The 25,315-nt window shown below is 51.6% G+C and overlaps 1 protein-coding gene across 1 annotated transcript in view; it reads right to left on the reverse strand.

The window, feature by feature from the left end:
* LOC142466154 (solute carrier family 12 member 9-like) overlaps positions 1–25,315 on the reverse strand; it is a 149,410-nt gene that overhangs the window by 25,038 nt on the left and 99,057 nt on the right. The window contains 1 exon segment of the mRNA XM_075570974.1: positions 16,973–17,097. Within this exon segment, the coding sequence (XP_075427089.1) occupies positions 16,973–17,097 (125 nt within the window).

A 25,315-nucleotide genomic window follows, 5' to 3' on the forward strand; every position in this document is an offset into this window, starting at 1 on the left:
TTCCCCACTACACTCCCTGCTCTGTGTGCTTCCCCACTACACTCCCTGCTCTGTGTGCTTCCCCACTACACTCCCTGCTCTGTGTGCTTCCCCACTACACTCCCTGCTCTGTGTGCTTCCCCACTACACTCCCTGCTCTGTGTGCTTCCCCACTACACTCCCTGCTCTGTGTGCTTCCCCACTACACTCCCTGCTCTGTGTGCTTCCCCACTACACTCCCTGCTCTGTGTGCTTCCCCACTACACTCCCTGCTCTGTGTGCTTCCCCACTACACTCCCTGCTCTGTGTGCTTCCCCACTACACTCCCTGCTCTGTGTGCTTCCCCACTACACTCCCTGCTCTGTGTGCTTCCCCACTACACTCCCTGCTCTGTGTGCTTCCCCACTACACTCCCTGCTCTGTGTGCTTCCCCACTACAATCCCTGCTCTGTGTGCTTCCCCACTACACTCCCTGCTTTGTGTGCTTCCCCACTACACTCCCTGCTTTGTGTGCTTCCCCACTACACTCCCTGCTCTGTGTGCTTCCCCACTACACTCCCTGCTCTGTGTGCTTCCCCACTACACTCCCTGCTTTGTGTGCTTCCCCACTACACTCCCTGCTCTGTGTGCTTCCCCACTACACTCCCTGCTCTGTGTGCTTCCCCACTACACTCCCTGCTTTGTGTGCTTCCCCACTACACTCCCTGCTCTGTGTGCTTCCCCACTACACTCCCTGCTCTGTGTGCTTCCCCACTACACTCCCTGCTTTGTGTGCTTCCCCTGCTGCCTCTAGTGCAAAATGGGATTTCTCATTATATGTCCCATACAGTACATGGGTTTGGAGTCTCAGGGACCGGTCAGCAGCATAAAGATTGCTCCCCAGGGACTGCGTGTCCACTCACGGCATTCACAATAACTGTCCTCAGTATTGGCAGCCGGTCCCTGCAGAGATGGAAGGCGGGTGGCTTTGTACTCATAATATTGTTATGGAATTGATGGCCTGACTCTCTGGGGGCTGCAGCGCTGATCAATATCATCCAATACACTCTGTTATTTGTTACATTCAATATTGTGTATCTGTACTTATATTCATGCTCACATTAACCTCTTCACTGCTAGATCATTTGAGGTCCCAGCGTTCTATTCTTTAATAAAATGAGGCAGTTTTTTTTGTGGCCCTATGTACCAAGCGTCAGCAACTGATTTTGTTTGGGTGCAAAATTGGTTCATTTGAACGTGTGCGCTTCTGTTCTAACCGGAAACGCCTCTGCCCTAACCGGAAACGCCTCTGTCCTAACCGGAAACGCCTCTGTCCTAACCGGAAACGCCTCTGCCCTAACCGGAAACGCTAACCGGAAACGCCTCTGCCCTAACCGGAAACGCCTCTGCCCTAACCGGAAACGCCTCTATCCAAATCGGTAACGCCTCTGTCCTAACCGGAAACGCCTCTGCCCTAACCGGAAACGCATCTGTCCTAACCGGAAACGCCTCTGCCCTAACCGGAAACGCCTCTGTCCTAAACGGAAACGCCTCTGTCCTAACCGGAAACGCCTCTGTCCTAACCGGAAACGCCTCTGCATTAACCGGAAACGCATCTGTCCTAACCGGAAACGCCTCTGCCCTAACCGGAAATGCCTCTGTCCTAACCGGAAACACCTCTGTCCTAACCGGAAACGCCTCTGCCCTAACCGGAAACGCCTCTGCCCTAACCGGAAACGCCTCGGCACTAACCGGAAACGCCTGTGCCCTAACCGGAAACGCCTCTGTTCTAACTGGAAACGCCTCTGCCCTAACCGGAAACACCTCTGCCCTAAACGGAAACGCCTCTGCCCTAAACGGAAACGCCTCTGCCCTAACCGGAAACGCCTCTGCACTAACCGGAAATGCCTCTGCCCTAACCGGAAACGCCTCTGCACTAACCGGAAACGCCTCTGCTCTAACCGGAAACAACTCTGCCCTAACCGGAAACGCCTCTGCACTAACCGGAAACGCCTCTGCCCTAACCGGAAACACCTCTGCCCTAACCGGAAATGCCTCTGTCTTCTGCTGCACTGACAGAAATTTTGTGAACCCCTGAGCCGAATCTTCACGGAGCGATCGGCAACTTAGCTAATTACTTATTATTGTGTGGGTTGTATCGATGCACATATTAAAGGGGATTTTTTTTTAAAAGGCGGCTTGGACGGCAGCTTTAACAAAATGTATTACTTGCACAGTATAGCTACTATACATATTACACTAATCATTGATATTTACTAAGACTAGTTATGCATAAACAAATACACATAATTGTGTTTTAATTGAAATTGATGCACGAAAAAATGTAAATGTTTATATAGTAAAATGAAGTTTGCCTTATTCCATCCTATTTCCCAAAGATAGACTATATTATCCTACTGGAAACAGTCCATATAGTATACTGGCTACTTCAAGGAGCCTGGCTTCAAACAAGATACATTTTTATGTACAGTATATTATATACATTTATGAGAATGCCACATTAAGCACGAGATTACATGAATATACAGGCATGATAAGGATCAGCGAGGGTGTGGGACAATCACCGTGTCAACAAACCTTTTCACAGCCACACTAATCAAGAGATTGAATTGGGAAGAAGAAGAAATCTAATCAACGATTTGCAGACAACATTGTTATTAAGTCCAGAAGACCTCTCCAACAAATCAGATAACTTGCCAAAGCAAGTAACTAAGTGGTCCTCCATATGAGCCTCGGCAAGACCAAAGTGATGTTCAACAAATGTGTCAGCTCTACAAAGATATAAGTAAATGGAAAAGAACAAGAAGAAATAAAGGACTACTTCTACATTGTCCAACAAGTGTCAGTGGATGCGAACCGTGTGAATGAAATCAATGGTAGGATGAGGATGGGAGGGAGGCATTTGGAAGAAAAACGATGATCTTTCAAGGGAACTTTCCACGGTGTCTAAAAAGGACGGGTTGACCAGTGTATCCCGCCCGAGCTCACGCATGGATGTGACCAGTGTATCCTGCCCGAGCTCACGTATGGATGTGACCAGTGTATCCTGCCCGAGCTCACGCATGGATGTGACCAGTGTATCCTGCCCGGGCTCACGCATGGATGTGACCAGTGTATCCTGCCCGAGCTCACGCATGGATGTGACCAGTGTATCCTGCCCGGGCTCACGCATGGATGTGACCAGTGTATCCTGCCCGAGCTCACGCATGGATGTGACCAGTGTATCCTGCACGGGCTCACGCATGGATGTGACCAGTGTATCCTGCCCGAGCTCACGCATGGATGTGACCAGTGTATCCTGCCCGGGCGCACGCATGGATGTGACCAGTGTATCCTGCCCGAGCTCACGCATGGATGTGACCAGTGTATCCTGCCCGAGCTCACGCATGGATGTGACCAGTGTATCCTGCCCGGGCTCACCCATGGATGTGACCAGTGTATCCCACCCAAGCTCACGCATGGATGTGACCAGTGTATCCTGCCCGAGCTCACGCATGGATGTGACCAGTGTATCCTGCCCGAGCTCACGCATGGATGTGACCAGTGTATCCTGCCCGGGTGCACGCATGGATGTGACCAGTGTATCCTGCCCGAGCTCACGCATGGATGTGACCAGTGTATCCTGCCCGGGCGCACGCATGGATGTGACCAGTGTATCCTGCCCGAGCTCACGCATGGATGTGACCAGTGTATCCTGCCCGAGCTCACGCATGGATGTGACCAGTGTATCCTGCCCGGGCGCACGCATGGATGTGACCAGTGTATCCTGCCCGAGCTCACGCATGGATGTGACCAGTGTATCCTGCCCGGGCGCACGCATGGATGTGACCAGTGTATCCTGCCCGAGCTCACGCATGGATGTGACCAGTGTATCCTGCCCGAGCTCACGCATGGATGTGACCAGTGTATCCTGCCCGGGCTCACGCATGGATGTGACCAGTGTATCCTGCCCGAGCTCACGCATGGATGTGACCAGTGTATCCTGCCCGAGCTCACGCATGGATGTGACCAGTGTATCCTGCCCGAGCTCACGCATGGATGTGACCAGTGTATCCTGCCCGAGCTCACGCATGGATGTGACCAGTGTATCCTGCGCGGGCTCACGCATCGATGTGACCAGTGATCCCCACCCAAGCTCACGCATGGATGTGACCAGTGTATCCTGCCCGAGCTCACGCATGGATGTGACCAGTGTATCCTGCACGGGCTCACGCATGGATGTGACCAGTGTATCCTGCCCGAGCTCACGCATGGATGTGACCAGTGTATCCTGCCCGGGCGCACGCATGGATGTGACCAGTGTATCCTGCCCGAGCTCACGCATGGATGTGACCAGTGTATCCTGCCCGAGCTCACGCATGGATGTGACCAGTGTATCCTGCCCGGGCTCACGCATGGATGTGACCAGTGTATCCTGCCCGAGCTCACCCATGGATGTGACCAGTGTATCCCACCCAAGCTCACGCATGGATGTGACCAGTGTATCCTGCCCGAGCTCACGCATGGATGTGACCAGTGTATCCTGCCCGAGCTCACGCATGGATGTGACCAGTGTATCCTGCCCGGGTGCACGCATGGATGTGACCAGTGTATCCTGCCCGAGCTCACGCATGGATGTGACCAGTGTATCCTGCCCGGGCACACGCATGGATGTGACCAGTGTATCCTGCCCGAGCTCACGCATGGATGTGACCAGTGTATCCTGCCCGAGCTCACGCATGGATGTGACCAGTGTATCCTGCCCGGGCGCACGCATGGATGTGACCAGTGTATCCTGCCCGAGCTCACGCATGGATGTGACCAGTGTATCCTGCCCGGGCGCACGCATGGATGTGACCAGTGTATCCTGCCCGAGCTCACGCATGGATGTGACCAGTGTATCCTGCCCGAGCTCACGCATGGATGTGACCAGTGTATCCTGCCCGAGCTCACGCATGGATGTGACCAGTGTATCCTGCCCGAGCTCACGCATGGATGTGACCAGTGTATCCTGCCCGAGCTCGCGCATGGATGTGACCAGTGTATCCTGCCCGAGCTCACGCATGGATGTGACCAGTGTATCCTGCCCGAGCTCACGCATGGATGTGACCAGTGTATCCTGCGCGGGCTCACGCATCGATGTGACCAGTGTATCCCACCCAAGCTCACGCATGGATGTGACCAGTGTATCCTGCCCGAGCTCACGCATGGATGTGACCAGTGTATCCTGCCCGGGCTCACGCATGGATGTGACCAGTGTATCCTGCCCGGGCTCACGCATGGATGTGACCAGTGTATCCCACCCAAGCTCACGCATGGATGTGACCAGTGTATCCTGCCCGGGCGCACGCATGGATGTGACCAGTGTATCCTGCCCGGGCGCACGCATGGATGTGACCAGTGTATCCTGCCCGGGCGCACGCATGGATGTGACCAGTGTATCCTGCCCGGGCGCACGCATGGATGTGACCAGTCTATCCTGCCCGAGGTCACGCATGGATGTGACCAGTGTATCCTGCCCGAGCTCACGCATGCATGTGACCAGTGTATCCTGCCCGGGCGCACGCATGGATGTGACCAGTGTATCCTGCCCGGGCTCACGCATGGATGTGACCAGTGTATCCTGCCCGGGCGCACGCATGCATGTGACCAGTGTATCCTGCCCGGGCTCACGCATGGATGTGACCAGTGTATCCTGCCCGGGCGCACGCATGCATGTGACCAGTGTATCCTGCCCGGGCTCACGCATGGATGTGACCAGTGTATCCTGCCCGGGCGCACGCATGGATGTGACCAGTGTATCCTGCCCGGGCTCACGCATGGATGTGACCTGTGTATCCTGCCCAGACTCACGCATGGATGTGACCAGTGTATCCTGCCCGGGCGCACGCATGGATGTGACCAGTGTATACTGCCCGGGCGCACGCATGGATGTGACCAGTGTATCCTGCCGGGCGCACGCATGGATGTGACCAGTGTATCCTGCCCGGGCGCACGCATGGATGTGACCAGTGTATCCTGCCCGGGCTCACGCATGGATGTAACCAGTGTATCCTGCCCGGGCGCACGCATGGATGTGACCAGTGTATCCTGCCCGGGCGCACGCATAGATGTGACCAGTGTATCCTGCCCGGGCGCACGCATGGATGTGACCAGTGTATCCTGCCCGGGCGCACGCATGGATGTGACCAGTGTATCCTGCCCGGGCTCACGCATGGATGTGACCAGTGTATCCTGCCCGGGCGCACGCATGCATGTGACCAGTGTATCCTGCCCGGGCTCACGCATGGATGTGACCAGTGTATCCTGCCCGGGCGCACGCATGGATGTGACCAGTGTATCCTGCCCGGGCTCACGCATGGATGTGACCTGTGTATCCTGCCCGGGCTCACGCATGGATGTGACCAGTGTATCCTGCCCAGACTCACGCATGGATGTGACCAGTGTATCCTGCCCGGGCGCACGCATGGATGTGACCAGTGTATACTGCCCAGGCGCACGCATGGATGTGACCAGTGTATCCTGCCGGGCGCACGCATGGATGTGACCAGTGTATCCTGCCCGGGCGCACGCATGGATGTGACCAGTGTATCCTGCCCGGGCGCACGCATAGATGTGACCAGTGTATCCTGCCCGGGCGCACGCATGGATGTGACCAGTGTATCCTGCCCGGGCTCACGCATGGATGTGACCAGTGTATCCTGCCCGGGCGCACGCATGGATGTGACCAGTGTATCCTGCCCGGGCTCACGCATGGATGTGACCAGTGTATCCTGCCCGGGCGCACGCATGGATGTGACCAGTGTATCCTGCCCGGGCTGACGCATGGATGTGACCAGTGTATCCTGCCCGGGCGCACGCATGGATGTGACCAGTGTATCCTGCCCGAGCTCACGCATGGATGTGACCAGTGTATCCTGCCCGGGCTCACGCATGGATGTGACCAGTGTATCCTGCCCGGGCTCACGCATGAATGTGACCAGTGTATCCTGCCCGGGCGCACGCATGGATGTGACCAGTGTATCCTGCCCGGGCTCACGCATGGATGTGACCAGTGTATCCTGCCCGGGCGCACGCATGGATGTGACCAGTGTATCCTGCCCGGGCGCACGCATGGATGTGACCAGTGTATCCTGCCCGGGCGCACGCATGGATGTGACCAGTGTATCCTGCCCGGGCTCACGCATGGATGTGACCAGTGTATCCTGCCCGGGCTCATGCATGGATGTGACCAGTGTATCCTGCCCGGGCGCACGCATGGATGTGACCAGTGTATCCTGCCCGGGCGCACGCATGCATGTGACCAGTGTATCCTGCCCGGGCTCACGCATGGATGTGACCAGTGTATCCTGCCCGGGCTCACGCATGGATGTGACCAGTGTATCCCGCCCGGGCTCACGCATGGATGTGACCAGTGTATCCTGCCCGGGCGCACGCATGCATGTGACCAGTGTATCCTGCCCGGGCTCACGCATGGATGTGACCAGTTTATCCTGCCCGGGCGCACGCATGCATGTGACCAGTGTATCCTGCCCGGGCGCACGCATGGATGTGACCAGTGTATCCTGCCCGGGCTCACGCATGGATGTGACCAGTGTATCCTGCCCGGGCGCACGCATGGATGTGACCAGTGTATCCTGCCCGGGCGCACGCATGGATGTGACCAGTGTATCCTGCCCGAGCTCACGCATGGATGTGACCAGTGTATCCTGCCCGAGCTCACGCATGGATGTGACCAGTGTATCCTGCCCGAGCTCACGCATGGATGTGACCAGTGTATCCTGCCCGGGTGCACGCATGGATGTGACCAGTGTATCCTGCCCGAGCTCACGCATGGATGTGACCAGTGTATCCTGCCCGGGCTCACGCATGGATGTGACCAGTGTATCCTGCCCGGGCTCACGCATGGATGTGACCAGTGTATCCTGCCCGGGCGCACGCATGGATGTGACCAGTGTATCCTGCCCGGGCGCACGCATGCATGTGACCAGTGTATCCTGCCCGGGCTCACGCATGGATGTGACCAGTGTATCCTGCCCGGGCTCACGCATGGATGTGACCAGTGTATCCTGCTCGGGCTCACGCATGGATGTGACCAGTGTATCCTGCCCGGGCTCACGCATGGATGTGACCAGTGTATCCTGCCCGGGCGCACGCATGGATGTGACCAGTGTATCCTGCCCGGGCGCACGCATGGATGTGACCAGTGTATCCTGCCCGGGCGCACGCATGGATGTGACCAGTGTATCCTGCCCGGGCGCACACATGCATGTGACCAGTGTATCCTGCCCGGGCTCACGCATGCATGTGACCAGTGTATCCTGCCCGGGCGCACGCATGGATGTGACCAGTGTATCCTGCCCGGGCGCACGCATGGATGTGACCAGTGTATCCTGCCCGGGCGCACGCATGGATGTGACCAGTGTATCCTGTCCGGGCTCACGCATGGATGTGACCAGTGTATCCTGCCCGGGCTCACGCATGGATGTGACCAGTGTATCCTGCCCGGGCGCACGCATGGATGTGACCAGTGTATCCTGTCCGGGCTCACGCATGGATGTGACCAGTGTATCCTGTCCGGGCTCACGCATGGATGTGAAACTTGGAAGATAATTCGAAAGATTCAGACAACTCAAAGGTATGAAGAAATATATTATGGGCATTTCTCAAAAAGCAAGAAAGAGAATAAGTAGGTTAAGAAGCAGAAGACTGGGCGGGTACCAAGCGCTATCAAAGGACTAAGACGATGACTAAAAATAACATAGGAGGATGAAATTAGAAACTGTGTTGTAGCAACGTGGAGAAGACGGGCTTGTGACTGCAGTACCTGGAGGATCATTGCGAGTCAATAGAACACACGAGATATCTGCTGCACACCCGAAGTAATATATATAACGATATAATCACCGGCTCCGGCCTCAGGGAAACTCTGGCTGTAGTCCAAAGTCAGCAAGCCAAATTAGAGGCAGGGCACTACTGAGTTCTGCAAAAACAAAACTATTTATTTAGCCAATGTTCCGACGTTGCGGCAGACACGACCTGGCCACTGCACTGGAGATAGGCAGCTGTATCTGCCGAAACGTTGGAACATTCGCTAAATAAATAGTTTTGTTTTTGGAGAAATCCGTAGTGCCCTGCTTCTAATTTGGCTGGGATCACTAAGGTGGCCTTATTCCAGAACCGTATGGACAAGGGAAGAAGAAGAAGAAGATAAAGATAAATATACACATATTGTGAATCCCAATGGTAATTAGTGAAATTCTATCGTTTTTCCATGATAACCTTCTTGAATCAAAACCCGTCTTTTATTAAATATCCAATAGGGTTTATATTAACCAATTCCATGTCTTTTGAAACAAAATGATGTATGAATTAGACAAACAATGAGTAATTAAGAGTCAGGGTATGGGCAAAAGTAAGTGAAACCCTGGTTTTATCAGCTAAATTAAAGGGGCTAATTAGAATCAGGTGTTTAAATAATTAGGTAGATCTTCAGGTGTGAGTTTGGGAGGCCCCACCCTATATAAATATCAGGAACTTTGTGAGTTTGGTCTTCACCGTACAGGTGTGTGGAAACACGTCATGCCGCAATCAAAAGAAATCTCTGAGGAGCTCACAAAAGCCATTATTGATCCTCATCAGTTTAGAAAGGGTTACAAGACAATTTCTAAAGATTTGGGGCTCCCCCAATCCACTGATATAGAACAAATGCAGAAAGTTCAAAGACCTCAGTCACTCTACCCAGGATTAGTCGTCCTACCAAAATCTCCCCAAGAACAAACCGGCAAATCACAGAGGAAGTCAGAAAGAACCCCAGAATAACATCCAAGGATCTGAATGTTCTTCATTGAAGGATAGCCAGGAGGAAACCACTGCGCTCTAAAAAGAACATTGCTGCCATCTGAAATTCGCCATAGAGCACATAAATGATCCACCTGACATCTGAAACAATGCTCTCTGGACAGACGAATGAAAGGTAGAACTTTTTGGCCTTAATAAGAACATTATGTTTGGTGAAAACCAAACACTGCGTTCGAACAGAAGAACCTTATCCCAACCGTCAAGCATGGGGGTGGGAGTGTGACGGTTTGGGGCTGCTCTGCTGCCTTAGGACCTGGATGGATTTTCATCATTGACACAACCACGAATTCTGCATTGTATCAAGAATCTGGTGGAGAATGTCAGGCCACCCGACTGTGAGCTGAAGCAAAAGTGGGTCACGCAGCAAGACAATGACCCTAAACATACAAGCAGATCTACAAAAGAACGGCTACAGAAGAAGAAATTCTGCGTTTCAGAATGGCCTTGGCAAAGTCCGGACATTAACCCCATCGAAATGTTGTGGCAGGACCTGAAGCGAGCTGTCCATGCAAGGAAGCCCTCAAATGTCACCGAGTTGAAGCAGTTCTGTAAGGAGGAATGGGCCCAAATTCCTCAAACCCGATGTGAGAGACTGACCAGCAGTTACAGGGAACATGCAGTTGAAGTCATTGCTGCTCAAGGGGCGCAACCAGGTACTGAATCTAAAGGGGGCGCCACCAGGTACTGAATCTAAAAGGGTCACTTACCTTTGTCACACGCGGATATTGAATGTTGAATCAGTTGTGGTTAAATAAAAGTTGAAAATGTATCATGTTTTTGTGTCATTTGATCAGGTTATCTTCAGCTATTATTAGGACGTAGATTAAGATCTAATAACATTTTAGGTTTGAAATATGGAAAATCCTTAGGGGTTCCCAAACTTGTTCTCGCCCGTGTATATAACATGTCAGTTATTAAACATGAAAAATCCCTTTGGAAGAAATGGATACTTTTTTGGACAGTAAATGTGGCGTTATCCTTTGCATCAGAGCTGCTGCAGGGAGACTGGCACATTACTGCCCCATATACCTACAATGCAGCTACGAGTTGGGGTGTTCAGCCAGTAACCCATTGGTACATAAAGGGCACAAATCCTGTTTACATTGTTTCCTACTATTCAAGTTACTAAAGGCAGCAGAGGTTTGTACCAGCCCCACAATAATCTCCCGAAGCGAGCGCCGCGCAGAATAATACAGGGAAATGGCGTCTGTAACTCACTGATCTGCTGATCAATATCACCCTATGTACCGTCTACTCTTTGGGATGTGACGGAAATAAAGTAACACCCCAAGGTAACCCAGGGCTGGGGTTGGGTTAAGGATGGAGGTCTCCAAAGCTAGCTCTGCCCCAAAGAGCTTGCAATCTATTATTTTACCCCACACCTCAACAAGTAGCTCACAGACTAGTTACTATAAAACATTTATCATATCCTATTATTTCCCTTTCGCAGCCAGAGGGGTCTGCATGTAACAGGTCACGTGCGTTACCTCCAGGATAGAGAGCCTTCGGCAAGCGCTGCCTGGAGCTGCTCTGTCCCTCTCGTTAGTTAATTACCACTAATGGAAATGAAGGGATCCCTGGCAGGCTGCCACGAAAATCAGATGCAAGCAGGGACGACTTTAATACATTTGGTGTAAGTATCAGTCTCTGCCAGGGGAGGAGTAGGTACGGGTGTTGTTTGAAGGGCAAATGCAAAGGAAGAAAAGAAAGTGCCCCCTCAGATGTAAGGGAATCACTGGCACAGCGACGGCAGCGCTGGGAATAAGAGGAACGCCGCGCATCGCCCTCCGGGCAGCGTCTAGAGACGGGGTGTCTGCATCAGGTGTAAGGAGCTCCGGAATAAAGTGTCATACATTTAATGTACATCGCTGGTCGCAGTGTTTAGGTCACGGTGTTTAGGCCGCGGTGTTTAGTTTGCGGTGTGTTAGGCCGCGGTGTTTAGGCCGCGGTGTTTAGGTCGCGGTGTTTAGTTCGCGGTGTTTAGTTCGCGGTGTTTAGTTTGCGGTGTTTAGGTCGCGGTGTTTAGGTCGCGGTGTTTAGGCCGCTGTGTTTAGGTCGCGGTGTTTAGGCCGCGGTGTTTAGGCCGCGGTGTTTAGGCCGCGGTGTTTAGGCCGCGGTGTTTAGGCTGCGGTGTTTAGGCCGCGGTGTTTAGGTTGCGGTGTTTAGGCCGCGGTGTTTAGGTCGCGGTGTTTAGGCCGCGGTGTTTAGGTCGCGGTGTTTAGGCCGCGGTGTTTAGGCCGCGGTGTTTAGGCCGCGGTGTTTAGGCCGCGGTGTTTAGGCCGCGGTGTTTAGGTCGCGGTGTTTAGGTCGCGGTGTTTAGGCCGCGGTGTTTAGGTCGCGGTGTTTAGGTCGCGGTGTTTAGGTCGCGGTGTTTAGGTCGCGGTAGACTTGCCGGGGTTCTCACTTAGAAAAGGATCCGTGGCAGAAGTTCACATATTTCTGACGTAACGTGTTTGATTCCTCCCACACCCAAGCCCCAAATCTCAAGCTGTCCAACGTGGCAAAGCAGGGGCCACGTTTAATGATACACGGACAAGAAGAGATGAAAAGTGTTGTCTGTACAGCACAAAAAGCTGGTGTCCCTGGACACATAGCGCAGGGGGCGGGGCCAACTCCAGTCCTGCAGGGCCACCAACAGGTCAGGTTTTAAGGATATTCCAGCTTTAGCACAAGTGGCTCAGTCTTTGACTGAGCCACTGATTGAGCCACCTGTGCTGAAGCGGGATATACTTAAAACTTGACCTGTTGGTGGCCACTCCTGACATAGGGGGTTAATTATGAAATCTATGATAGTGCTGATCGGGGCACAATTGTATCATACAGAAACTCAGATTAACTTCCATAGCGGTTTCCGAGCAATAGTGCCCCAATTGGCACTATCATAGTTTAATGAATAACCCCCATAGTCTACAAAACCATTTATCCTGAGCCCTTGTGCTACAAGAGTTGGTCTAATGCCATGTTACTCAACTAGAATTCATGCCCCAGTCTCAGAAATGCAGTATTCTCTGCTTATAGTTAGGGTTTCCCTGGAATAAGGGGATTCGCTGCTGAACAGAACACGCGCATTCAATGCGTTCATAGTTATGGCCCCCAGCACTGTGTGAGGGGAGCTTCCCAAACCTCACGTGTAACAAGTACACACGCAAAGTACATGTATGCAACTCTTTTGTTGACCATTAAAAAGTATCACTGCCTGCAACAGTTACCCTTTCCCAGAAGTAGTTGTTAGATTGCTCACATACATACATACGCTACAAACACACATACATACACACATACATACATACATACATACATACATACACACACTGTATTGTATATCTTTATTTATATAGCGCCAAAAGTGTACTCAGCGCTTCACAAAGAATACAGTACAGGGAATTATAATAATACAATAAGTGCAGCAAAATCAGACAATAGGAAAGGAAATCCCTGCCCCGAAGAGCTTACAATCTAAGTGGTATGATGGGAGAGTTACAGAGACAGCAGGTGAGGGAATAAGTGCTGTAGATGGCAGTGCTTGGGCACAATGGGTGGTAGGAGTGACGGTGTGGGACAGTAGCCACGAGCGCAGGCTTTTGGGATGCTTTGTAGGGGTGAGTTTTAAGGTTAGTCAGTATTAAAATGAGAGGGTTAAAACAATTGACAGGGGAAGAGATGGCAGGGAGGCGTGGGTGAGATCAGGTGTGTATGTCTGGCTTCAGGATGACATACATACACACATACCGTTTAATGGACCACCTTGTGAATGAAATTGTAATGCGCAGAGTTTGTAAGAAAGTCTCATGCGAGGAGCATTCCATGTAATATCCGACATGTGGGGTTGTTTTGTTTTTTTATAAATCAGTTCTGTAATATTAGATAAGATGTACTATTTTTTTTAAATTCAACTCTTAATGCCATGATTAATTAATGTTAATATACTGAGCATCCTGTGATTTCTAGATCAGGCTTTAGCCCACCTCCCCAGCAGTGCAAGATCTTTGTAACACTTTCCTGTGTGTGATCATTTGTTGCCAATATTCCCAGCAGTTTTAGCTGCGAACTGTAACAATTGATAATGTTACCTTAGTAATATCAGGATACATTGTAGCTGCTGAATTACACTAACTGAAGGATTGACTGAAACTGAAAGGTAGCCATTTTGTGAACCCTGGGAAGCAGGATCTTTGATGATTGATCACTGGAGAACTAATCAATCGGCAGCTTAGGTAATACATTTTCAATAAAGGTAATCAAAGGCGACGTATATTAAAACAAAAATAAATTATTTATTTTTAAAGTGCTGCGGAGACTGCCTCGTTAAATCAGCAACAACCCTACATTTCTCTGGGCCTGACGCAGCGCCGGACCTGAGACGTGCTTCTCTGGGCCTGACGCAGCGCCGGACCCGAGACGTGCTTCTCTGGGCCTGACGCAGCGCCGGACCTGAGACGTGCTTCTCTGGGCCTAACGCAGCGCCGGACCTGAGACGATCTTCTCTGGGCCTGACACAGCGCCGGACCTGAGATGTGCTTCTCTGGGCCTGACGCAGCGCCGGACCTGAGACGTGCTTCTCTGGGCCTAACGCAGCACCGGACCTGAGACGTGCTTCTCTGGGCCTGACACAGCGCCGGACCTGAGACGTGCTTCTCTGGGCCTGACGCAGTGCCGGACCTGAGACGTGCTTCTCTGGGCCTAACGCAGCGCCGGACCTGAGACGTGCTTCTCTGGGCCTAACGCAGCACCGGACCTGAGACGTGCTTCTCTGGGCCTAACGCAGCGCCGGACCTGCGACGTGCTTCTCTGGACCTGACGCAGCGCCGGACCTGAGACGTGCTTCTCTGGGCCTGATGCAGCGCCGGACCTGAGACGTGCTTCTCTGGGCCTGACGCAGTACCGGACCTGAGACGTGCTTCTCTGGGCCTGACGCAGTACCGGACCTGAGACGTGCTTCTCTGGGCCTAACGCAGTACCGGACCTGAGACGTGCTTCTCTGGGCCTGACGCAGCGCCGGACCTGAGACGTGCTTCTCTGGGCCTGACGCAGTGCCGGACCTGAGACGTGCTTCTCTGAGCCTGACGCAGCGTCGGACCTGCGACGTGCTTCTCTGGGCCTAACGCAGCACCGGACCTGAGACGTGCTTCTCTGGGCCTAACGCAGCGCCGGACTTGAGACGTGCTTCTCTGGGCCTGACGCAGCGCCGGACCTGAGACGTGCGTGAGACGTGCTTCACTCGGTGAATGTTATGATCATTTTGTTTTATGTATGTATGCATGTCTTTATTTATATAGCGCCATTAACCCTTTTGCGGTCCTATGTCGGAATATATCTGACAAAATATTTTACCGCTTCTGTTCCAATGTCGGATCGGGAGGAGGGGGAAGAGGTGGAGTGAGGTGCCGGTAGCCGCACACGTCCCCCACAGCCCCCTGCATCCCCAGCATTCCCCCAGCAGCCCCGCACCCCAGCCCGGCACCGATTCTCCCGCCCCAGCCCGTCACTGATCCCCCCAGCCCTGCACCAATCCCCCCAGCCCTGCACCGATCCCCCCCCCCCCAACCCCGCACCGATTCCTCGAACCTGGCACCGATCCCCCCAGCCCGGCACCGATCCCCCCCCCCCCCAACCCCGCACCGATTCCTTGAACCTGGCACCGATCCCCCCAGCCCTGCACCGATCCCCCCAGCCCTGCACCGATCCCCCCCCCCCCAACCCCGCACCGATTCCTCGAACCTGGCACCGATCCCCCCAGCCCGGCACCGATCCCCCCCCCCAACCCCGCACCGATTCCTCGAACCTGGCACCGATCCCCCCAGCCCGGCACCAATCCCTCCCCCGCACTAAATCCGCCCCCAGCCCTGCACCGATCCCCCCCCCCCCAACCCCGCACCGATTCCTCGAACCTGGCACCGATCCCCCCAGCCCGGCACCGATCCCCCCCCCCAACCCCGCACCGATTCCTCGAACCTGGCACCGATCACCCCAGCCCGGCACCGATCCCCCCCCCCCCCAACCCCGCACCGATTCCTCGAACCTGGCACCGATCCCCCCAGCCCGGCACCAATCCCTCCCCCGCACTAAATCCGCCCCCAGCCCTGCACCGATCCCCGCAGGCAGCCCCATGATGCCCCAGCTGCTGACACCGGGGGTAGGGGGGGGGCTGTGAGTGTGGTGGGTGTGTGGTGTAAGTGTGCTTTGAGTGTGTGCAGTGTGCTGAGTGTGTTGTGAATGTGTGCAGTGTGCTGTGAGTGTGCTGTGAGTGTGTGCTGTGAGTGTGTGCAGTGTGCTGTGAGTGTGTGCAGTGAGTGTGCGCAGTGTGCAGTGAGTGTGCGCAGTGTGCTGTGAGTGTGCACAGTGTCCTGTGAGTGTGTGCAGTGAGTGTGCACAGTGTCCTGTGAGTGTGCACAGTGTCCTGTGAGTGTGTGCAGTGAGTGTGCACAGTGTCCTGTGAGTGTGTGCAGTGAGTGTGCACAGTGTGCTGTGAGTGTGTGCAGTGTGCAGTGTGCTGTGAGTGTGCGCCGTGTGGTGTGAGTGTGCTGTGAGTGTGTGCAGGGTGCGTTTTTTTTTTTAATCGGTCAATATTATAATATTATAATAATAACGCGGTATAAGCGGATCGCGCTTTAATGAGGTTGAGCTATATGTGTTTTTTCCCCGAAAATTAAATTAGACCTGCTGGCACACTTAGTGAAAATTAATTGGACCGCAAAGGGCTAATGTACATAGCGCTTTACAGCAGTAATACATGTGACAATCATATAAATAACAAATAATACAAATAACACATAATGGAAATAAGCGCCTCAGACATAAAAGTAACATTTAAGAGAAGGAGTCCCTGCCCCGAAGAGCTTACAATCTAATTACTTGGAAACAAGTTTCAAGTCTTTCATTTATATAAATCAAGGACTTTTCTTGCCACAGCCGCCCCCCAGGCTGTTCTTATTACAGGTACGGTGTGATCCTTTCTAAAATAGTATTTTCCGAGCCCGGTCACCATCTGCCAAAGAATTGTCTACCAGTTCTGCTATTTTGTGTAAGTGTCGGGACACACGTGGTCTGAGTGCGCTGGGAGATGTGAGTCCGTGCAAGGCTGACCGCAGGGTAGCACGAGGACGGGTTTATCCCCCAGGCAGACTGTGGGTGGCACGTTGTTTCTCAGGCTTACCTGAAGTTTGGAGCAGACGCCCATTCCAGTGCCAGGCAAGCGAGGTCCACGGCGGCGTACACCAGCAGGAAGAAAACGGCTGCGATAGCGGCGATGGTGTTGAGTTTTCCTGCAAACAGCACCAGCTGAAAGGCGACAAAGCACCAGCAGATTAACGTGGGGGCTGCAGGTCCACGGAAAACACATCAGACCATCGCGGCAAAATCTTACACCGGCATGAACTGAGGGAAGAAATCCATTGGAGAAAGTGCATTTTAAAAAGCAGTGGTACTGCGTCTGATTTCAGTGCCAGGAAACGCAGTGCAAAGCACATTCCCTTTGTCATGTGATGCAGAACAGTTACCCAGAGCCTGAAATACCCGAATCGAACATTCATTTTGCTTAAATACGCTCCACCCCCCTCCCCCTGCGCTGTACATTTCCTCCCAAATCCCCTCCCCCTGCGCTGTACATCTCCCAAATCCCCTCCCCCTGCGCTGTACATCCCCTCCAAAATCCCCTCCCCCTGCGCTGTACATCCCCTCCCCCTGCGCTGACATCTCCTTCCAAATCCCCTCCCCCAGCGCTGACATCTCCTCCCAAATCCCCTCCCCCTTCGCATCTCCTTCCAAATCCCCTCCCCCTGCGCTGACATCTCCTTCCGAATCCCCTCCCCCAGCGCTGACATCTCCTCCCAAATCCCCTCCTCCTGAGCTGTGCATCCCCTTCCCAAATCCCCTCCTCCTGCGCTGTGCGTCCCCTTCCCAAATCCCCACCCCTTGCGCATCTCCTCCCAAATTCCTTCCTCCTGCGCTGTGCATCCCCTTCCCAAATCCCCTCCCCCTCCCCATCTCCTCCCAAATCCCCACCCCTTGCGCATCTCCTCCCAAATCCCCTCCCCATCTCCTCCCAAATCCCCTCCTCCTGCGCTGTGCGTCCCCTTCCCAAATCCCCTCCTCCTGCGCTGTGCGTACCCTTCCCAAATCCCCACCCCATCTCCTCCCAAATCCCCTCCTCCTGCGCTGTGCGTACCCTTCCCAAATCCCCAGCTCAAACACCCACGGTAAAATAGCCTGATACTCAAAAACTAGCAATGTCAGCTCCTGTGTGCCAGGATTCAGCTGTGGTATTAATGCCAGGAGCAGCGAGTACTAATGCTGAGTACTCAGCGTAAAGGAGTAATGATGCAGGCCTGTTTCCGAGCCGTTACTGCCTCTCCCAGAACCGGAATGACGTCACTGTTCTGTGCATTCCATGGAATTCAGATCTGTAATGTGCGGACAGGAGTGTGCTCAGCGCTGTGCTGGCAACGTAACTCCATCTAGTGCCTGCAGGCTAATAAAACAGGAAACATGGCCCAGGGGAGGCAGATAAGTGCAGACCGAGGCTCTTAGCCGTTTGTCAGTTTGAAAAAACATACTTCAAAGCTCAGTTTGTGGAAACTCATCGGGGGGCATATCTACTAAGTGATGCTCAGCACCTAAATGTCTCGTACACTGAAATAGGCAGTTGGGCGCCTCGCAGCTTAGCAAACATGGCTGGAGTTGCAGCTACTGATCCATGCCCCTCTGGCCATTAACTGGCTAAAGGAGAAGTGTGTGTGCCCGACAGCCCGGAGGATATGTGGTATTTGGAGAGGGTTCAGCCGGAGTGATCGGCGCGTCCACACTGGGAGCACTACCATTCAAACTGGAGGAGACAAGTGGAGGGACTGAGGACATGGGAAGGATGGTAGTGAAAGTAATTGTGGGAGGGGTCTGGGGTCATCCCCCCAATCAGAGGCTTAAAACTTATAAATGAGCCCCCCTGCCCCCCAAAACAAACATTTTAATCAGTAAGACTGGCTTCCATTGAGTGAACCAAACGGTGAGTTCAGTGAGTGAGATGTCTGCGTTATACACACTCCCGGTTAATGAGCGTACACACTCCGGGTTAATGAGTATACACACTCCCGGTTAATGAGTATACACACTCTCGGTCAATGAGTATACACACTCCCGGTCAATGAGTATACACACTCCCGGTCAATGAGTATACACACTCCCGGTCAATGAGTATACACACTCCCGGTCAATGAGTGCCTTCCAAGGCGTGAATCCTGACCGAATGTGGGACAAGTAGGGGGACATGTTGGGGGATATGTTGGGGACATGTTGGGGGACATGTCTTGGAGGACATTGTTGTGGGACATGTGGGACATGTTGTGGGACATGTTGGGGGATATGTTGGGGGACATGTCTTGGAGGACATTGTTGTGGGACATGTGGGATATGTTGTGGGACATGTCTTGGAGGACATGTGGGACATGTTGTGGGACATGTTGTGGGACATGTTGGGGGACATGTTGGGGGACATGTTGGGGGAAATGTTGGGGGAAATGTTGGGGGACATGTTGGGGGACATGTCTTGGAGGACATTGTTGTGGGACATGTCTTGGATAGGCATTACATGGGTTAATGGCGGCGTATGTTTGCACAGAGTTATAAACAGCAGGTGAAGGAGAGCTGGAAAGTGCCAGGGTAAATAAACCAGTTAGTGAAAGAATATAGCACTGCCACTCTCTGGTTAGGACAGACTGCTTTAATACTACTTGACACTCGTGATTTATCGGGGAGGTTCATGGCCATAACCCGTGTCCCACAGAGACTGGCCCTCAGTCGGGGAGCCTCATGCTGGATCTTGATAAAACGTTAACTGAATAACGGTGCTGGGACAGCCGACCCCATCCATCAGAATAAAGCCCGCCCTCCCTCTGCTCACAATGCTATTTGCTTAAAGAATCAGATCCAGTGCATGGGGAATTGGGGAGAAGGTCTTTTTCCAAGAAGGAAGGCGAGTGTCGTTATACGGAGAAATACGTTCATTATTGGGGAACGGTGCCACTCGCCCTCATTTCTTAATCCTTATTAGTCCCACAATGTACACCGCTGTTTAGACTGTTGCAAAGCAGTTCTAAATTCCAGGAGCTGTATTGGTTGTGTAGATACACAATGTACACAAGTCTTGTGTTGTGTATCACAAAAACCTACAAGGACTGTACAGTGTGTGCATACAAACAATGAACAACACAGCGCAGCAAACACAATCTAACATTGGCAGAGTGGAAGCTTTACCACGAGGAATACAGAGAGTGCTGGGAACACACTTTGTATTCTACATTTTTCTTGGGGGGATTATGGGTCTCTCCGTCGTTCCCTGCGCCCCATCACTCACATACTGTTCTGAGATCCCCTCAAGGAAGTGCTGCCTATTCTGCATACTTTATATACCACGAGGAGGCTACTATATACGTGACATATTGCCAAACATACGGAGATGGGGGGGGGGGGGGGGTGGGCGCATGCGCGTTTCAGATCTTGCTCTGTAGCAGAGAGCCACAGTACGGGCCATTGTATATATGTGTGTAATATATTATTTACGCAGCGCCGACGATGTACTCAGCACTTCATTCGAATACAGGGAAATAGATTGCAATAAGTGCACACAATCTATAAGCACTCACAGGGACTTGGTTATCAGGTGCCAAGGAAAGGGTTAATGTTAACCACAATTCAGTGCAAACGCGTCTCTTTCTTCCGACATATCACAAGCACAGGGCCCGGGAAGTGCGGGTAATAAGATGGAACAGCCTGTTCTCATTTTGGTGTTTTATCTTTTGACTCGCAGATCCTCCCAGGTCCCTCCTGTTACTAAACTGCCCATCACTTTAAGCTGATACGCGCACCTGTCACATTAGCTTAGGCCATGCGGCTGCTCAATGGCTCATCTTGTTGGTATCTACACATCCATCTCATTTGGGGCTGATGGAAATCGGCTTCTGGCCAGTGGGCTCCGAGGACTGGGACGTGAGGAAAGTGCCCGGCGTCATGAAAAGACTTATTTCTATTTGTTTTCTTCTGTGGCGGTCATCCCCTCCTTCCTCAATCTCTCACATCACACTTTGCTCTCTCGCTCCACTTCTCTCTCTCAATCACGCTTGCTTCTCTCCCCCTCTTATACATGTTATTTTCTCTTCTACGTTTCTTTCGTCTCCCTCCCACCTCTCTATTTAGTCTTCTCCCTTCCCCACCTCTGAATAGCCCTCTCCCGCTTCTCTCTCCGCTCTCTAACCAATAAAGTGGGGGAAGCGGCTTCCCTGTGCTAGAGAAGAAATCCGGCCCATCTAAATGATTGGGAGTCAAATCTTTGCTGGCCCAGGGAAGAGGCTTTACAGAGTCTCTCTGCTGGTCTGCCAGCGTCTCTCATCCTTTCCATGTTCGTTGTGCTATTACTCTGTCCTTTCCTCCTCTCGTCTCCTTTACTCCATCTCCCAATGCCTCCTTCCTCTTCCTTCTTTGCCTCTTTCCATTCGTATTTCCTCCTCCTTCTTCTGCCACCCCTCTCCCTTATTTCCATTGTAACTCTCCTTCCATTTCCACCCTCTATTCTTCCACCCTCTCTCTCCTATCTAGTCCTCCTGTCTCTCTCCGTCCGTCTCTCCCTCTGATCTATTCTCCCGTCTCTCCGCGGTCCCCCTCTGCCTCTCCTCTCCTCCTGCGCTTACAGCCGTTTGCCCTTGATTGATAATCTGTTTAACGCTCCATCAAGGTAAGCGTGGCAGCTTTACATGCAGACAAAATGGAAAGAGAGGAATAAATAACAGTACAGGTACCTGGGCAGAGAATAGACGACTTACTGCTAAGTGGTCAATTACCTCCTAGTACAGAAGGCCGTACATTAGGGGAGATGCACAAGTCGACCCCTGAATCAGGAGTTCAAGGTTGGTTAGTGAAACCAGAGTGCAGTGCACATTGTACAAATATGAGTGACCTCACCCCCCCTCTATATAAAGGACCGCGTGGAAACCCCATCCCTGGATACAGCGGCAGTCCCATTAAATCCACGCTGCTTGGGCGCATACTTCTCTGCGGTTCTGCAGTCCTGGAAGCAGAAGCGAATAATACAAATATTGCACATTTGTAGAATACACCCGGCTTTTTACTTTCCAGCAGCCGGTAATTCCCGGGAGGAGCGCGGAGTTTATAAATACATTCTCAATAGATATAGTGGCAGCTGCAAGAAATGGGGTTTATTCTCTCCGTTTCTGCAGAAAGTGACTGGATAATGCATCAATTAAATTGGTAACTCTCTAAATACTTAAAAAAGTAAAGTGCAGCGTAACATTGAAGGCAGCAGGAAAAGCCGGTTGCATCCAACATGTTTTTTTTTTTAATTGCTGTTACTTTTTGCTGCTCCTTTATGCTTTTTATTTTATTAACATCTGTCTTTTTTTTTATGGCGGTACAAATATTTTCTACATTCATATGAATGGAGATAAAGTTTTCCCGGACCCTGGGGTGCAGTTTCAGAGCATATTGAACAGGGATCCTTTATTCAGTCACTTTAAGTCGGTAGGTCAAGGAGATTTCACCAGCAACAAAGGAAAGGGTTCTATACAGTAAGGGCAGTTACAATGTGGGATTCATTACCCATGGAGACTGTGATGGCAGATACCATAGATTTGTTCAAAAAATAGGTTGGACATGTTTTTAGAAAGGAAAGGTATACAGGGATATACCAAATAAGTAAACGCGGGAAGGATGTTGATCCAGGGAGTAATCTGACTGCCAATTTTTCGAGTCAGGAAGTAATTTATTTCCCCCCATATGAAATATCATTAGATAATGTGTCACTGGGGGTTTCTGTTTGCCTTCCTCTGGATCAATATACTGTAAGTATATATATATATATATAAAGTACGGATATAGGATAAAGTATGAACGTATGTCTTTTTTCCACCTCATCTACTCTGTCACTCTGATTTGGGGGAAACAACAAAAAAAAAGGTAGCGCTAATGAAATAACCTGGTAATGGACCGCAGCCTGGGATACAACTCCGACACCCACGGTCAGAAGAGACAGATGCAAAACATGTTATATCAATGGCGCTGGGCCCCAAGTGGGGGCGATGCATAAGGTGCGTTGCAGGGTTAGTAAACCCGATCTGGTGGTCACTTCCTTTTCGGTGACTGACAGCTAACCCCAGATCTGGTGCGTTACCCCACAATGGACTTGAGTGAATCTCCTGTGTTGATTCTCCAGCTGCACCATTTCTGGTCAGAGGAAAAGCTAGAGGAGCAAATAGCCAGATTAATATAACAATTAAAATGGGGGTCTATACTGTATCAATCAAAGGGGCCCATTCCATATTCTGCCAATGACTTCAATGGAGAATTTCGCTGAAGACGGCCCAATCGGCGGATCTCGAAAAAGCCCCTAAATCTATTCAGTGTCGGATGTGTTAACCTCAAATCCGAAGAGAGCAGCCACCAATCTGAGAAACAAGATTAACAAGATTCATACATACGCCTCGGGCAGAAATGGGCCCAACTGAGAATTTCAGCTCTGTGATGGGGAGGAAATAGCAGCATCTTGATACATATCCCTAGCACAGAGCTGAATGTGTGGCACATTAGCACTTTTTCCCACTAAAGTGTCCCTCTCTGCAGCCAGCTGTGAGCCCCGCACATTCCTCTCCTCACTCACATTCTAGCACATTCCTCTCCTCACTCACATTCTAGCACATTCCTCTCCTCACTCACATTCTAGCACATTCCTCTCCTCACTCACATTCTAGCACATTCCTCTCCTCACTCACATTCTAGCACATTCCTCTCCTCACTCACATTCTAGCACATTCCTCTCCTCACTCACATTCTAGCACATTCCTCTCCTCACTCACATTCTAGCACATTCCTCTCCTCACTCACATTCTAGCACATTCCTCTCCTCACTCACATTCTAGCACATTCCTCTCCTCACTCACATTCTAGCACATCCGTCTCCTCACTCACATTCTAGCACATCCGTCTCCTCACTCACATTCTAGCACATTCCTCTCCTCACTCACATTCTAGCACATTCCTCTCCTCACTCACATTCTAGCACATTCCTCTCCTCACTCACATTCTAGCACATTCCTCTCCTCACTCACATTCTAGCACATTCCTCTCCTCACTCACATTCTAGCACATTCCTCTCCTCACTCACATTCTAGCACATTCCTCTCCTCACTCACATTCTAGCACATCCGTCTCCTCACTCACATTCTAGCACATTCCTCTCCTCACTCACATTCTAGCACATTCCTCTCCTCACTCACATTCTAGCACATTCCTCTCCTCACTCACATTCTAGCACATTCCTCTCCTCACTCACATTCTAGCACATTCCTCTCCTCACTCACATTCTAGCACATTCCTCTCCTCACTCACATTCTAGCACATTCCTCTCCTCACTCACATTCTAGCACATTCCTCTCCTCACTCACATTCTAGCACATTCCTCTCCTCACTCACATTCTAGCACATCCGTCTCCTCACTCACATTCTAGCACATTCCTCTCCTCACTCACATTCTAGCACATTCCTCTCCTCACTCACATTCTAGCACATTCCTCTCCTCACTCACATTCTAGCACATTCCTCTCCTCGCTCACATTCTAGCACATTCCTCTCCTCACTCACATTCTAGCACATTCCTCTCCTCACTCACATTCTAGCACATTCCTCTCCTCGCTCACATTCTAGCACATTCCTCTCCTCACTCACATTCTAGCACATTCCTCTCCTCACTCACATTCTAGCACATTACTTTTTTTTTTTGCTTTATTTATCCCTATAAATTTCCGCGGCCGCCAGTTTGTCCGGACACCCAGCTTAAGAATCACTGATCGAGGTAATCGATGGTGACACGACGGGCGTTAATGATGAGCGGGGGTTGTGATAGAGCTGTTCTAGGCACAAAGTAACCCACCAGCATAGGGAGGGGTGAGGGAGGGGTGAGGGAAGGGTTAGGGAGGGGGGGAGGGGTGAAGGAGGGGGGGAGAGGTGAGTGTGGGGTGGGGGGGATCTTCACACAGACAATAATCAGGTCTAATTAGTATTTAACAGGTTCATTCATCACTCCCATTTGTTTAATGATCTATTTGAATGGATTTCGGTTACCAAACAACACAAATATTGGGTCAATTCGTTTGAATGAGGAAAGTGCGATTTCCAGCCGCCGTTTACTGGGATGGGAATTAACCCATTCACCGCCCTGCAACGCATAACTTCGTACTTTCCTGTCCCACAAGGAACACGGAGCCCAGATCCAGAGAGGTGCGGTAACTCAGCGCTAATAACGAGACACTATCATTAAAGGATGTTATTTTTCCTCAAGGTAACGCATATCCACAAAGCTGGTTACATGCGCAAACAACGGCCGCTGGTGATCTCATCACCACAGACGCAACGCCATATTAAGTGTTCCCAGGGTCCCCGTGTCCTATAGTTTTCATTTTTCTGTAAGTGTTTCTAATACAAAAATATTTTCAGAATGACC

Source organism: Ascaphus truei, chromosome 14, assembly GCF_040206685.1.
Source record: "Ascaphus truei isolate aAscTru1 chromosome 14, aAscTru1.hap1, whole genome shotgun sequence".
In the NCBI taxonomy this organism is placed as follows: domain Eukaryota; kingdom Metazoa; phylum Chordata; class Amphibia; order Anura; family Ascaphidae; genus Ascaphus; species Ascaphus truei.